The sequence below is a fragment of the Ovis canadensis genome, chromosome 7 (genome assembly GCF_042477335.2).
Source record: "Ovis canadensis isolate MfBH-ARS-UI-01 breed Bighorn chromosome 7, ARS-UI_OviCan_v2, whole genome shotgun sequence".
In the NCBI taxonomy this organism is placed as follows: Eukaryota; Metazoa; Chordata; class Mammalia; order Artiodactyla; family Bovidae; genus Ovis; species Ovis canadensis.
Genome location: NC_091251.1, coordinates 37,623,136 through 37,637,763, shown reverse-complemented (window position 1 = coordinate 37,637,763; position 14,628 = coordinate 37,623,136). Strand labels below are relative to the sequence as shown.

At 39.8% G+C, this 14,628-nt stretch overlaps 1 protein-coding gene across 1 annotated transcript; it reads left to right on the top strand.

The window, feature by feature from the left end:
- Positions 1 to 2,657: 2,657 nt before the first annotated feature.
- LOC138444101 (olfactory receptor 11H12-like) lies at positions 2,658 to 3,629 on the top strand. The gene has a single exon (XM_069597429.1). The coding sequence runs from the start codon at positions 2,682 to 2,684 to the stop codon at positions 3,627 to 3,629; it is 948 nt and encodes a 315-aa protein (XP_069453530.1). The 5' UTR covers positions 2,658 to 2,681.
- The last annotated feature ends 10,999 nt before the right edge of the window (positions 3,630 to 14,628 follow it).

The window sequence follows — 14,628 nt, the reverse complement described above, 5'->3', positions numbered from 1 at the left end:
TATATCATCTTGATTTAGTTCAAACTTGAATAATATCTCTTGTCTACAATCTTAAAATCTGGGAGGGGAGAAAAGATATGTATACAAACAAGTAAACATAAAGCAGCTTATGAAAAGTGTAAAAAGAAAGATACACAAATGGTGAAATAAAAATTCAGAGGTGGAAAAGGTGCTTCCATTAGGGGAATAAGGAGAATTGTTATGCGAAAATGTCATTTGAACTAGACCCTGAATGATAAATGGGGTTTTGCAAGTACTGCTGTTTAGTCGCTCAGTCGTATCCAACTCTTTGTGACCCCATGCCAGGCTTCCTTGTCCTTCACCATCTCCTGAAGTTTGCTCAAATTCATATCCATTGAATCAGCGATGCCATCCAACCATCTTGTCCTCTGTTGTCCACTCCTCCTGCCCTCAATCTTTCCCAGCCAGCATCAGGGTCATTTCTAATGAGTTGATTCTTCACATCAGGTGGCCAAAGTATTGGAGTTTCAGCTTCAACATCAGTCCTTCTAATGAATATTCTGGATTGATTTCCTTTAGGATGGACTGGTTTGATCTCCTTGCAGTCCAAGGGACTCTCAAGAGTCTTCTCCAACACCACAGCTCAAAAGCATCAATCTGCAGGTATAGAGGGAGGTAATGAGAATTCCATATAGAGAAAGTGGCCACAAAGAATCAAATATGAAAAACTGAAAGCTACTCAGAGAATGAAATGCTGTCCAAAATTATTCTGAAAGAAAGAGTAGGAAAAGGTAAGAAAGAAAGTCATTTGAAGTCTATTTGTGGAGAACTAGGAAATTTTTGAATAAGGAAACCACTGGTGGATTTTAAGCAGGCAAATGATAAAATCAAGATTGCTTTAGGGGTTTCTTAGTGTCACCAAGAGGTAATAATGTCGAAGTAATATTTTTCTCTTTAGTCTTTCAGTGTAAAGAGTTTGCTTTTATATGTTAATTGGGAAGTCACACATTCCTCTGAAATATTTTAGTCAATAAGCTTAAATATTGATACTTCTCGCTCTTTTCTCTAAAATCTAAAGACTTCTACCATACTGCCCTTCTAAACGATACTTCCAAATGCTCCAAATTTTTATCATCAATGTCCTACAGTTTCTATATCTCAGCATTTGCCTCACTGGGGTCTCTGAACATCCCCTCTCTATTCTCCAAAATATGCACAATGATATTTGAAATATTCCTATCAGAACTTTGGCTGACATAGTGTGTCTTTTTTGCTCCACAAACTGTGTTTTCTGGAAACTTTTGGAATCTATATTTCAGGTGGGCAAGTTATTTGTAAATAATGGGTCCTCAGAGAAGTTGCTACTTCTCTTTACTGATCCCTCAGAGAATGTGCATTAATTTAACTTTATAAAGAACCTTTGGCTTGGAAGAGAACTTCTCTAAAGCTACAGAGGCCACGTCTCAGGAGAACCTGTGATAAAGAAAGTGAAATCTTAATTTTGTGAAGCAATAAACTCTTTATCCGGCTAGAGACAGAAGGTATGATTTATTAAACAGGTCTTAGAGATCTGGTCAACATTAAAACCACAGGTCTTTCGATTTTGAGCATAGCAGAGAGTCTTGACATGATTAAGCCAACTCCCTTTTATCCCCATCTCCTTATATTGATTTCCTAATGCTCTTGATTTGGAGTGAGTTTAAAAGGATTTAGATTACTCAAAGATGCACACACTTCTACCAAATCATTAGGAAAGACTTCTCAGAACACTGGTGTGGAAAATAAGTGGGAGAAAATTACTTTTGAAAATTTTGTGTTTGTGCTGAAAATATAAGCCTTCATAACTTTTAGGACTCACATGCCTGCATATTGCCACACACAAAAAAAGAATTTCAAGAAACTCAGATATCTGGCATCCTTTCTATGAGAATATAGAGTGAAAAGAAATTTGCTTATGACAAAAGAAAGCATTTGCCTTCTCTTGAACTAGCTTATAAGTAAAATCAATCCCAAAAACTTGTGAAAAAAAAATACTACAAAATATAGTCCCATACCTAGCTTCTTTTTTCTACAAAATTTTAAGTAAAAGACTAAATGTAAACTGAAAGCCACTGATTTCTAGAGAATCACTGTAACATTACAAAAGCCAGTGTCGGTGAGTAACATTATTCTCTTATATTTTTATTTTGCAGAAAAGCAGAGGTATTGCCCTTAAAATGGTTACTGCCAACTTACTGTAAAATATGTCCATTTATTTTTCACATTTTAATTATATGATAAGGAATATATTCGACTGAGATGTAAATTGTAAAATCTCTGCTGAGTATTTCACCATAAGATGGGTTTAGTAAACAACAACAACAACAACAAAAAAAAAACTAGTACATTTATGGTGTTAACTTTGTGTTACATACTATACAGAAACTGTCATAGATCATCTCTGTCCCCATAATAAGAAGCTTACAAAATATGTTTAAAGTTCTCTAGCTCTATCAAAATAATGGAGAGATTCAGAAGCAGGCAAAAGTTTGTTTCTGTGCCACCAGTTACCTACTATGCCCAGAACTCAGAGTATATAGCCAAGAACAAGCAAACTATATTCTCTTCCTAACTGATGAATTTTGGAAAAATATCTTCTCCTCATTCTCAAACAAAAACACATTTGAAATGAATTCTAAATGATAAATACATGTCTTTTGAACTTGCAGGTTACTGACCCAATGAACATCTCTGAGCCAGATTCCAGCTTTGCTTTCATAAGAGAATTTATACTCCTAGGTTTTTCTTATGAGTGGAAGATTCAGAGCCTCCTCTTCTCACTCTGCCTTACAATATATGCTCTGAGCATAACAGGGAATGGGGCCATTATTTGTGCTTTATGGTGTGACCAGCGACTCCACATCCCCATGTACATATTCCTGGGGAATTTCTCCTTTCTAGAGATCTGGTATGTCTCTTCTACAGTCCCCAAGATGTTGGTCAACTTCCTCTCAGATAAAAAGACCATCTCCTTTGTTGGATGTTTCCTACAGTTTTATTTCTTTTTTTCCTTGGGAACGACTGAATGCTTGCATTTGACCGTTATGGCCTTTGATCGGTACCTTGCTATCTGCCGTCCCTTGCACTACCCTAATATCATGACTGGACATCTCTGTACCAAACTGGTCCTTATCTGCTGGGTCTGTGGATTTCTGTGGTTCCTGATCCCCATTGTTCTCATTTCTCGGATGCCCTTCTGTGGACCAAATATCATTGACCATGTTGTGTGTGACCCAGGGCCACTGTTCGCATTGGCATGTGTCTCTGCCCCCAAAACCGAATTGCTTTGCTACAGTCTAAGCTCAATAGTTATCTTTGGTAACTTCCTCTTTATCCTCGGGTCCTACACTCTCGTGCTAACAGCTGTGTTGCATATGCCTTCAGCTACTGGGAGACAGAAAGCCTTCTCCACCTGTGGGTCTCATCTGGCTGTGGTATCCCTGTTCTATGGCTCTCTCATGGTCATGTATGTGAGCCCAGGGCTCAGACATTCTGCTGGGATGCAGAAAGTTGCAATTTTGTTCTATGCTATGGTGACCCCACTCTTCAATCCCTTTATCTATAGCTTCCGGAATAAGGAGATAAAAGCAGCCTTGAGGAAACTTCTTGGGAGTTTCAACGTAATGTAAGACATACTAGATGATCCATCCATTGTCAGGTCAGTATAGTCTAACATAAAACAATCAGAATTATATTGCTATCTAAGCTTCAAATATGGGTCTAGTGATATTAACTTATATCAGCTTGTGAAATAAAACATTTATGATGCTACTTATAATCATAAAATGCTGAGATTTTATAGATGAATGGTAGTGTTGGGTTCCTCCTTGGCATTTAGCCTGTATGATAAATAAGAAATGTACACCACACTTAGGTGTTTTTTGAATAGTTAATATGACTCACATGTGGTCAAAATTCCTATCTTCTATTTGATAATTTAGGTTAATAATTCTGGGACCTATAAAATTGTAATTATGTCATCTTGCTTATTTAGTTGGCTAGAAGAGTCGGACATGACTGAGAGACAGAACTGAACTGAACTGAACTGAGTTATAAAGTAAAAAAAGAATCATTAATATACTATTTTCCAATTGTAGTTCTTATCATATTTGACTGTATTATCTTTGTGATGTGATCATTCTTAGTAAATAAACCCTTAAAAGCAATTATCCAAAATTTCTGTAGAGAACGTACAGTCACCTATATATGCTACTTTATCTAAACTAGATAACCAACAAGGACCCACTGTATAACACTGGAACTCTGCTCAATGTTATGGGCAGCCTGAATGGGAGGGGCGTTTAGGGGAGAATGGATACATGTATACATATGGCTGTGTCCTTTCTCTGTCCGCCTAAAACTATCACAACATTGTTAATCAGCTATGTGTGTACATGTGCTAAGTCGCTTCAGTCGTGTCAGACTCTGCAACCTTATGGACTGTAGCCCACCAGATTCCTCTGTTCTTGGGATTCTCCAGGCAAGAATACTGGAGTGGGTTGCCAATGCCCTCCTCTAGCGGTTCTTCCCAAGCCAGGGACTAAACTCACATCTCTTACATCTCTTGCATTGGCAGATGGTTTCCTTACCACTAGCAATATACACCAGTACAAATTTTAAAAAGAAAAAATTTCATTCTGTTAAACAGTAATGGTCAATGCTAGCCTAATGACATCCAGACATAGGTTGTTTCCTTTACATATTATCCCTTTATGAAGCCTTAAAGGGCAGGTTCTAATGCCTACATAGCAGCATCAATCAAAGTATTCAGAAATGCAGTATTCTGAATACTAATATTTTCATCAAAGTGTCACCAAAACTTTGATTGTTCCTGTAATGGGGTTTTAGGTAACAGAACATCTCCGCCTAGAAACTGGACAGAGAAATGCTTTTGGGAATACGCTACTTAAGATCAAATAAATGAGGGACAGTTCAAGGTTATCTGTTAGTAAAACAGTGTTAAATAACATTGAAGGAAAATTTTAAAGAAAAGCATCCAAAATTCAATCCCTGCAATAAAGCTATTTTCATTTGTATATATGCTTCATTTAATATAATGTCAAATTTGTTCCATATTATGACAAGTCTTTATAATTATTTTTAGAAACTATATTAATCCATTCAAATATGTGTCATGGATTGTAAGTTTTTACGTAATGAAGTGACTGTTCTCCAGAAGGAAAACTCCCCTGTAGCTGACTTGTGAAGGATATAAAGGAATTTTCAGGATGCAGATTAAGAGAAAAATATATATTACCACTAAATAATAATGACTGCTTACAGAATTAGTACTCAGGGAATCAGACTCCTGTTCCATCCACTACCAATCCTTTTTTTGAATATTATTTTCATTATTTTATTGTAAAAAATAGTACTTTAATAAAACCTTTATAAAGATTTGCCATGGAGATACATTGCAAACCTAATTTAGGAGCCATTCAGTCAGTCAGTCAGTCAGTTCAGTCGCTCAGTCATGTCCGACTCTTTGCAACCCCATGAATCCCAGCACGCCAGGCCTCCCTGTCCATCACCAACTCCCGGAGTTCACTCAGACTCACGTCCATTGAGTCAGTGATGCCATTCAGCCATCTCATCCTCTGTTGTCCCCTGCTCCTCCTGCCCCCAATCCCTCCCAGCATCAAAGTCATTTCCAATGAGTCAACTCTTCGCATGAGGTGGCCAAAGGACTGGAGTTTCAGCTTTAGCATCATTCCTTCCAAAGAAATCCCAGGGCTGATCTCCTTCTGAATGGACTGGTTGCATCTCCTTGCAGTCCAAGGGACTCTCAAGAGTCTTCTCCAACACCACAGTTCAAACGCATCAATTCTTCGGTGCTCAGCCTTCTTCACAGTCCAGCTCTCACATCCATACATGACCACAGGAAAAACCATAGCCTTGACTAGACTGACCTTAGTCGGCAAAGTAATGTCTCTGCTTTTGAATATGCTATCTAGGTTGGTCATAACTTTTCTTCCAAAGAGTAAGCGTCTTTTAATTTCATGGCTGCAGTCACCATCTGCAGTGATTCTGGAGCCCAGAAAAATAAAGTCTGACACTGTTTCCACTGTTTCCCCATCTATTTCCCATGAAGTGATGGGACCGGATGCCATGATCTTCGCTTTCTGAATGTTGAGCTTTAAGCCAACTTTTTCACTCTCCACTTTCACTTTCATCAAGAGGCTTTTTAGTTCCTCTGCCATAAGGGTGGTGTCATCTGCATATCTGAGGTGATTGATATTTCTCCTGGCAATCTTGATTCCAGCTTGTGTTTCTTCCAGTCCAGCGTTTCTCATGATGTACTCTGCATAGAAGTTAAATAAGCAGGGTGACAATATACAGCTTTGACGTACTCCTTTTCCTATTTGGAAGCAGTCTGTTGTTCCATGTCCAGTTCTAACTGTTGCTTCCTGACCTGCATACAGATTTCTCAAGAGGCAGGTTATGTGGTCTGATATTCCCATCTCTTTCAGAATTTTCCACAGTTTATTGTGATCCACACACTCAAAGGCTTTGGCATAGTTAATAAAGCAGAAGCAGATGTTTTTCTGGAACTCTTTTGCTTTTTCCATGATCCAGCGGATGTTGGCAATTTGATTTCTGGTTCCTCTGCATTTTCTAAAACCAGCTTGAACATCAGGAAGTTTAGGAGTCATTACTTAATCTCAAAAAAACTGTCCTAGAAAATCCAGAATGTAAGAATATTTTGTTTATGTAACAATTTTCCCTGTTTTATTCTTGGGAAAGAGATGATTACTCAGTTCAAACCATAGGAATGCATTTGTGAGTTTGAAGCAGACATTCCAGGTAAGAAAATTATTTGTTTTTCATGTAAGGAGTGCTCAAGCTCCTAAATCATTCTTACTTATCACAACTCTGCCATATAATCTCTTGCTTCTCTAGTCCATTGAGACACTTTCTAACTCTATGCATTTTTCCAGGCTACATGACTTTTAAATTTCCTGAAACCAAGTAAGAAATGGGCTCAAGAAGAAATAATGAGGCAGAAAATATTTCCACCCTGCCCTGGTTAATATGTTAACCAAGTTAACATATTAAAATCATATTAATAAGTTAATATGTTTCTGAAGCCACTGGTTTCCAATGACCTCTTCTTATAACCCCAAACATAATGAAAGTATTCTCATTAGCTCAATTTTATAGATTAAAAAGTAAAAAAGAAAGGTCAAATAATTTGCAAAAGCTTGCAGTCACTGTGTCAAAGTGTTTTGTAAATGTTAAAGAGCTTTACTAATGGAAGAGGTTCATAAAATTAAGTGACGGCAAGGAAATCAAACCAGTCACTCCTAAAGGAAATCAATCCTGAATATTCATTGGAAACACTGATGCTGAAGCTGAAACTCCAATACTTTGGCCACCTGATGCAGAGAGCCAACTCACTGGAGAAGACCGTGATGCTGGGAAAGATTGAGGGCAGGAGGAGAAGGGGACAACAAAGGATGAGATGGTTGGATGGCTTCACATCATTGACTCAATGGACATGAGTTTGAGCAAACCCCAGGAAATAGTGAAGGACAGTGAAGCCTGGCATGCTGCAGTCCATGGGGTCACAAAAAGCTGGACACTACAGTGACTGAGCAACAAAGTGACATCAATTCTACAATATTATGTATAATATGCTATTTTTGATTGGCTTCATTTATTCATTAATATATGTAAAGAACTTAAGATTGTGCCTGACATAAAACAAGTGGCTCAAAATGTTAATTATTATTATCTTCAAAATAGTCAACAACAAGCCCTGTAGTGGTGAATTTGCACATGTAAAACTTGTTAAACTCATAAATTCACTTTCTTTTTTCTTGTAATATTATTTTCCCACATCCTACATGCCCTTATTTTTCCTGGAATCTGGAACATCAATAGAGTATGATTTTATAAATAAATTTAATTTTGCAAAAGAGTTAGCAGCATTGAGGGAGATTCGGTGTTTAGTCAGCTTAACAAGGGTTTAAAGGCAGCTAATAAATATGATGACTCGAATTAAAGGTAAAAAAAAATACTGATTTTTTCTTTTTATTTCCCCTGAGGAAACAACTAACCATCACAATTATTTTTAAACATCACCTTTCTGTGTTCTTTTGAAAGCTTAAGTATTAAAAACAGACAAACAAAAAGAACACTATCTTCTTACTGTTATTCCTAGTGCTCTCTCTCCCTCCATCTCTCTCTCTCTTTCTCTCTGTCTTTGGGATATTTTGGCCTTGAAAAAATGTCATATACAAATTATAATGTTATGCTGTGCAAGGGTTGTAAAGCAGTAACAAGCTCATGAATGTATGTGGAAAAAATAAACTTTTGTTTCCCTGACCCTCAACAAACAAAATCACCTCATACAGTACTTGAAAAAAATATGAATTATTGATACAAGTGGTAAAAGAAATATTTCAAGATATCCATATTCAAATTTATGAAATTGTTACTCCAAAAACGGGGAAAAAAAAATCTGAAAAGAATTTCAGTCAAGTCAAGCATGATATGAATCAAGGGAAACTTCTCTTTGGGACGCTAAGTTACCAAAACCCAACCTTGACTCTGAGTTCATGACTTCCTCACAGAAGTATCTCAATAGCCCATATACTCTGGATAAGGAGATAATACCATTCAGGCAGAAATCTACCATTCTATTTCTTCTTCCTTCCTCCTCTATACTCCCAATCTATAGCTTGAAGGTCAAGTTCTCTCCAGAAAAATCATGGGCCCATCTTTAATCTTCCTAATACAAAGGGACTTAATATTAAGACTAGTAGAAGGACTAAGTGGAAAGAGATAGAAATGGTGAAGATAGTGGATTGTACTTACGATAAGGAAGAACATAAACTCTCCTGGAAAACAGAGAAGCATCTCATTATTTCAGACATCAGGAGGTATGACACAAAAATAGTGAGAACTGAAACCCCCAAACCATATTGGAAAAGAGAAATCATGAAATATAAAAAGGTATTAAGAGGGAAAAGAGAAAGAAAACCTTGTAAGTTGGAGAAGTTAAGAGGTTAACAAAGCACTGTATTCTTTGCCCTGACACTTCCCACCTTCAGTTGAAAACAGTGTCACACTTACGGATGAGAGGAAGGAAAGATCACAGAGGAAATGAAGATGAGAAAGAGGGACTTCCCTGGTGGTCCAGCAGTTAAGAATCCACCTTCCAAGGCAGGGGATGCAGGTTCGATCCCTGGTCAGGGAACCAAGATCCCATATGCCACGGGGCAACTAAGCTCATGCTCTGCAACTACTGAGTCAGCATGCCCTAGAGCCTGGGTGCCACAACAAGAGAGAAACCCACACACTACAGCTGGCGCATGCACCATAACAAAGATTCAAAGAGGCCCCCCAAAATAGAAAAGAAGATGAGAAAAAATCCTTCCTGAGAAATGTCAATTCTGTCTCCACTGATCTTCATTTCCTCTGTTCAAAGGTAAAAAATTGCTCCAGTGCCAGGTAAGCTTTGTGGACAGTGTGGAAGAGTAAGTAGTGAAAACAAACAAGGATGACAGCAAAAACGGAGAATCTCTCCTACGTAGAGATCCTGGACTTCTCCAGGGGAGGCCAGAAGCCTCAGGTTAGGCAGGGGCTGGGCAGAGCTTAAGAGGAACATTTGGGTTAAAACTAGCAACATTTAACTGGCCAAATGAAGAACCATCATTTGTGGATAATCTAAGTGATGCCAACAAAGCTAATTTCCTAAGGACAAAGGACATTCCACAGCCCAGAACTCTTCTTGTATTCCAAGGTCACTGTGTGTTCCTAGTCTGAGATCTATCCCAGGCTCTGAAATCTCCTAGGTACTAGAAAAGAGAGGGAAGTCCAAGAAAAAAAGGGCATGCAACTTGACATAGAGGACTATGGGAGCGAGCTCAAGAAACAGTCTTTCTAAAATGCAAGGAATAGCCATGGAGACAGAAGCACTCAGCATGAAGTATGTTGAGTGACACATGAGGCTGGTGGTTTTGCAAGGTCAAGTTACCTGGACGAATATCCCCAGGCCCTTCTCCTCATGCCTCCTCTGAATTTTTCATTGAAGTCTGAGATACATACAACTGTGCTGCTTAAGGAAAGGTAGTTTAGTGCTTCCAGAGTCAGCCTTTTTGTGATCACCCAGGCATGTTGTCTTCATGGGCAAGGAGGAAGGGAAGGAGGAAAAGTCTCTTTCAATACCAAATCCTCCTTTGCCCAAAGTCATGAGTTACTGAAAAAGCTAAATCCCTCTCAGGAGGGTGTCTTCACTGTGGTAACTGACATCTGGACTCTCAGGCACCAGTCTGGTCACCTGTCTATCTTTCTTGGAGTGGGATGACGGCATGGGATTACCACTTATTTCTACTGCTTCCAGCTTTGTATACTTGGCCTTGGGAGGAACCAAATTCAAATTGTAAAAGACAGGGACTTCCTGAACTATTGCTCCCTGAAACACCTCAGCCTTCATGCCAATGGCTTGCAGTCACTTCCTTCCAGGCTCCTGAGTGACCTGCTCCAGCTTCAGAGGCTTACTCTGTCAAAGAATAAACTGGGCCCAGAAGGCTCCCAGTGGGCCAGTTCAGCTCCGCCTGAGGGTGCTAGATCTGTCCCATAACAAGCTCTGGGGTCCTCTCCTTTCTCCCTCAACTCCAGGAGCTCTGGCTGAGTGGTAACAATAATTCCACCTTACCCAACAAAAACCTGGAGGGACTGAGGTGGCTGAAAAGACCCTAAACCTGAGGTGGAACTAAAATGAGGTACTGAAGCCAGGCTGACTCTCCTCCCTTTCTGCCCTCACCTCACTGAACCTCCTAAGTAGATCTTAGGCAGCTCTAGGGTCCCCAGAAGCTGAGCCATCTGCAGCTGGGTTCTCCTGAGATGTTGGAGACCTATTCTCCCTGGCATAGTAGCACTGTTCAGCTTGGAATCTGGACAGAAGTTTGCAGTGAGTTTATAGAGACCCCTTCCTGTTCTTGGAGAATCTCACGTTGCAACCTTCACATATGTTGCTGCATCCAGATGACACCATCCACCCTGCGTCACCTCACTTTGACAGGCTGCATGCCCTCCATCTTCTCTAGCCATTAATCTAGAGATTCCTCCCATAGCTTCCGCTCCTGGAGCGCTTGCACTTCTGGTCTGATCATGAGGGTACAGAAGTTCTATGTCTATTTGTGATGCCCAGGCCACAAGTATTGGAGCTGGGGGACCTGGATGTGCTATGCACCTAGTTCAGTGAAGCTGGAGATGCTACTGGAGGAGCTGCCTCTAAAGTTACAGATGCTGGCACTGAGAAACTTGAACCTCAGGAACACTCCTTCTCGCGCTTCAGAGGCTTGGGCCTCTTTTAGAGGCTGCTGCTTACTCTAATCTACTGCCTTCCAGTGATCTCTAACATACAACCACTTGGCCTCCTACCAAGTCAAAAATCTTAAAAATATGCAAATATAGGATCAAGTCCCTATAAAATTTCTTAAAGAAAGAAAAATTTAAAAGATTACCAAAAAATTGCATAATGTTATGTGTTCCCAAAGAGGAAGATAGTTTAAGTACATTGATTAAAATGGAATATCATGCACTCATTAAAAATCATGCTTGAAGGATATGCACTTTTATGGGGAAAGACTTGCAACATAATATTAACATATACGTGCTGCTGCTGCTGCTGCTGCTGCTGCTGCTGCTGCTGCTGCTGCTGCTGCTGCTGCTAAGTCGCTTCAGTCGTGTTCGACTCTGTGTGACCCCATAGACGGCAGCCCACCAGGCTCCCCCGTCCCTGGGATTCTCCAGGCAAGAACACTGGAGTGGGTTGCCATTTTCTTCTCCAATGCATCAAAGTGAAAAGTGAAAGGGAAGTCGCTCAGTCGTGTCTGACTCTTAGCGACCCCATGGACTGTAGCCCACCAGGCTCCTCCATCCATGGAATTTTCCAGGCAAGAGTACTGGAGTGGGGTGCCATTGCCTACTCTATACAAAATAGATAATTGATAAAGATCTACTATATAGCACAGGGGGGCTTCTCCAATGGTTCAGCAGTAAAGAATCTACCTGAAATTCAGGAAACACAGGAGATTCGGGTTTGATCCCTGGATCAGGAAGATCCCCTGGAGGAGAGCATGGCAACCCATTCCAGTATCCTTGCCTGGAAAATCACATGGACAAAGGAGCCTGGTGGGTTACAGTCCATAGGGCCTCAGAATTGGACACGACTGAAACAGCTGAGCATAGCACAGCATATAGCACAGGGAACACTACTCAGTATTCTGCATTAACCTATATAAGAAAAGAATCTAAACAATAGTGGATATACGTGTATATATAACTGATTCATGTTGCTGTACACCTGAAACCAACATTCTGCTCTAATTTAAAAATGTTCAAAAAATTTACTAATTGCATGTACTATAATCCAATTTTGAAAAATTTGCATATGTACCTAACATAGGAAATATGTAGAAGAGAGAAGATTGGACTTCCCGGGTGGCTCAGTTGGTAAATAATCCCCCTGCAATGCAGGAGACCCAGGTTCAATCCCTGAGTCGGAAAGATCCCCTGGAGAAGGAAATAGCAACTCACTCCAGTATTCTTGCCTGGAAAATCCCATGGACAGAGGAACCTGCTGGGCTACAATCCATGGGGTCACAAGAGTCAGACACGATTTAGTGATTAAATCACCACCAGAAGAGAGAAGATTAGAAATGTAAATTATAAATGGCCCCAGAAATGGAATTGTGGATAATTTAAACATATATTTCTGTTTTATTCATTTTTTCCTTAAAATAAGCATGCATTACTTCCTAATAATAAAAACAAAATAAAATATCTTTCAAAAGTGAAACCAATTAATAGAGACTAAATTAAGTAGTCTCTACTTTATGGAGACACAATGGGAGCTTTAGAGAAAGCATGAATGCTGAAATCTGGGTAAATGGAGGAAACGGAGTGCAAAGCCGTCACAAACCACTGATTTCAAAGACCATTCATCATATAAAGGAGCCAAAAATGGCTTCCACATACTGGCCCATAGGTTATTTACTTCTTCACAGCAAACTGTAGTTTACTAGCTCAGACTCACACAGGACAAAATTGTTACTCATTCGGCAGTTTCATTCGTGGTCCAGATGTGCAGGTTTTTAGCCATTTAGAGCCTGCCTACTTTGCACATTCCAGAAAACTGTGCCCAGCACCTGCTGGCCATAGGTAAATGTTCCAAATGACTGCCTTTCAGAAATCCTTGGCACAGAGTCCTCACCCTCACCAGGTTGACATCACTTAGACAAGTAAGCCTTCTCTCTATTCTCCCTCTTCCTCCTAGGAGTTCCTTAGCTCACCTTCCCTTCTTAGTGGCCCCCAAGTCCATAAGCCTCCGGAAGGTCTCCTACTCTGAGGGATTTCTTACAAGCTGATCTGTAAAAGCAGTGTCACCAGACAAAATTATGTGTACTACTGCCACTTTGAGGCCATATCTTTTTCCTTGTCCAGCCCTGAAGTCCCTTGAGCACTCTACACCTACCTTGCAGAACTATCTTTGGCCAAACCAAGGAGCCACTCAATTTTAGGCTCAAAGAATGAAAGAGTTCCACACACATTTTTTCAGTGTGTGTGAAAAATTGGCGTTGTAAAAAAATGCCAATTTCTTCAGTTAATAGGATTAGACAATTTGTAGTCCCAGTATATAATTCTGGGACTTTGCTGACCAAGCTGCAGTCCAGAATTCCCTTTTTGCCCCCGTTGTCTCCTGTCAACTAATGACCATTAGAATATACCATTCCTTTTTATCAATGTTAATGTGAAAATCTCAAGTTCTCATTAAACTTAATATTTCACATTATTCCTTTTTTCTTTTTTTCATACATCTTAAATGCATACAACCAAATTTCAGTAGTAAGAGAAATTTGCATCTGATGTTTAAACCTACTCTACCACTTTCTCAGCCTTTATCTGATGAAATCCATGATAGAAAGTAGTCTTCTGAAACAGCTTATTCATCACTGTCTAGGAATCCTTTTCAAAGTTATTCTCCACATTTAATTACAATGTGCCTCCCTATGTGCTGTGCTTAGTTGCTCAGTCATGTCCAACTCTTTCTGACCCCATGGACTGTAGCCCACCAGGCTCCTCTGTCCGTGGGATTCTCCAGGCAAGAATACCAGAGTGGTTTGCCATGCCCTCCTCCAGGGGATCTTCCCAACCCAGGGTTCTAACCCAGATCTTCAGCATTGCAGGCGGATTCTTTACCAGCTGAGCCACCAGGGAAACCTAAGAATCCTGGAGTGGTAGCCTATCCCTTCTCCAGGGGATCTTTCCAACCCAGGAAGCAAACCAGGGTCTCCTGCGTTGCAGGTGGATTCTTTACTAGCTGGGCTACCAGGAAAGCCTGTATCTCCCTACAACTTCTATTAAAAACGATTATTTTAATAAGTAAAATTATTATTTTAAAAGTATTGGGGGGATTAAATGAGACAAATGCAATTGCTCTGTTAAACAATCATCTTTCCTTTCTTCTGAAGTTCTTTTGTTCTTTTTACTTCAATTTAAAAGTCTAATTCCTTCCAGTTACTTCTTTCAGATACTTGTAAGCCCCTTTCCAAATTCACTGATCTTTGCCCATGTTCTTAAACTGTGAAATCCAGGACTTATGTAGTGTTCTATCTC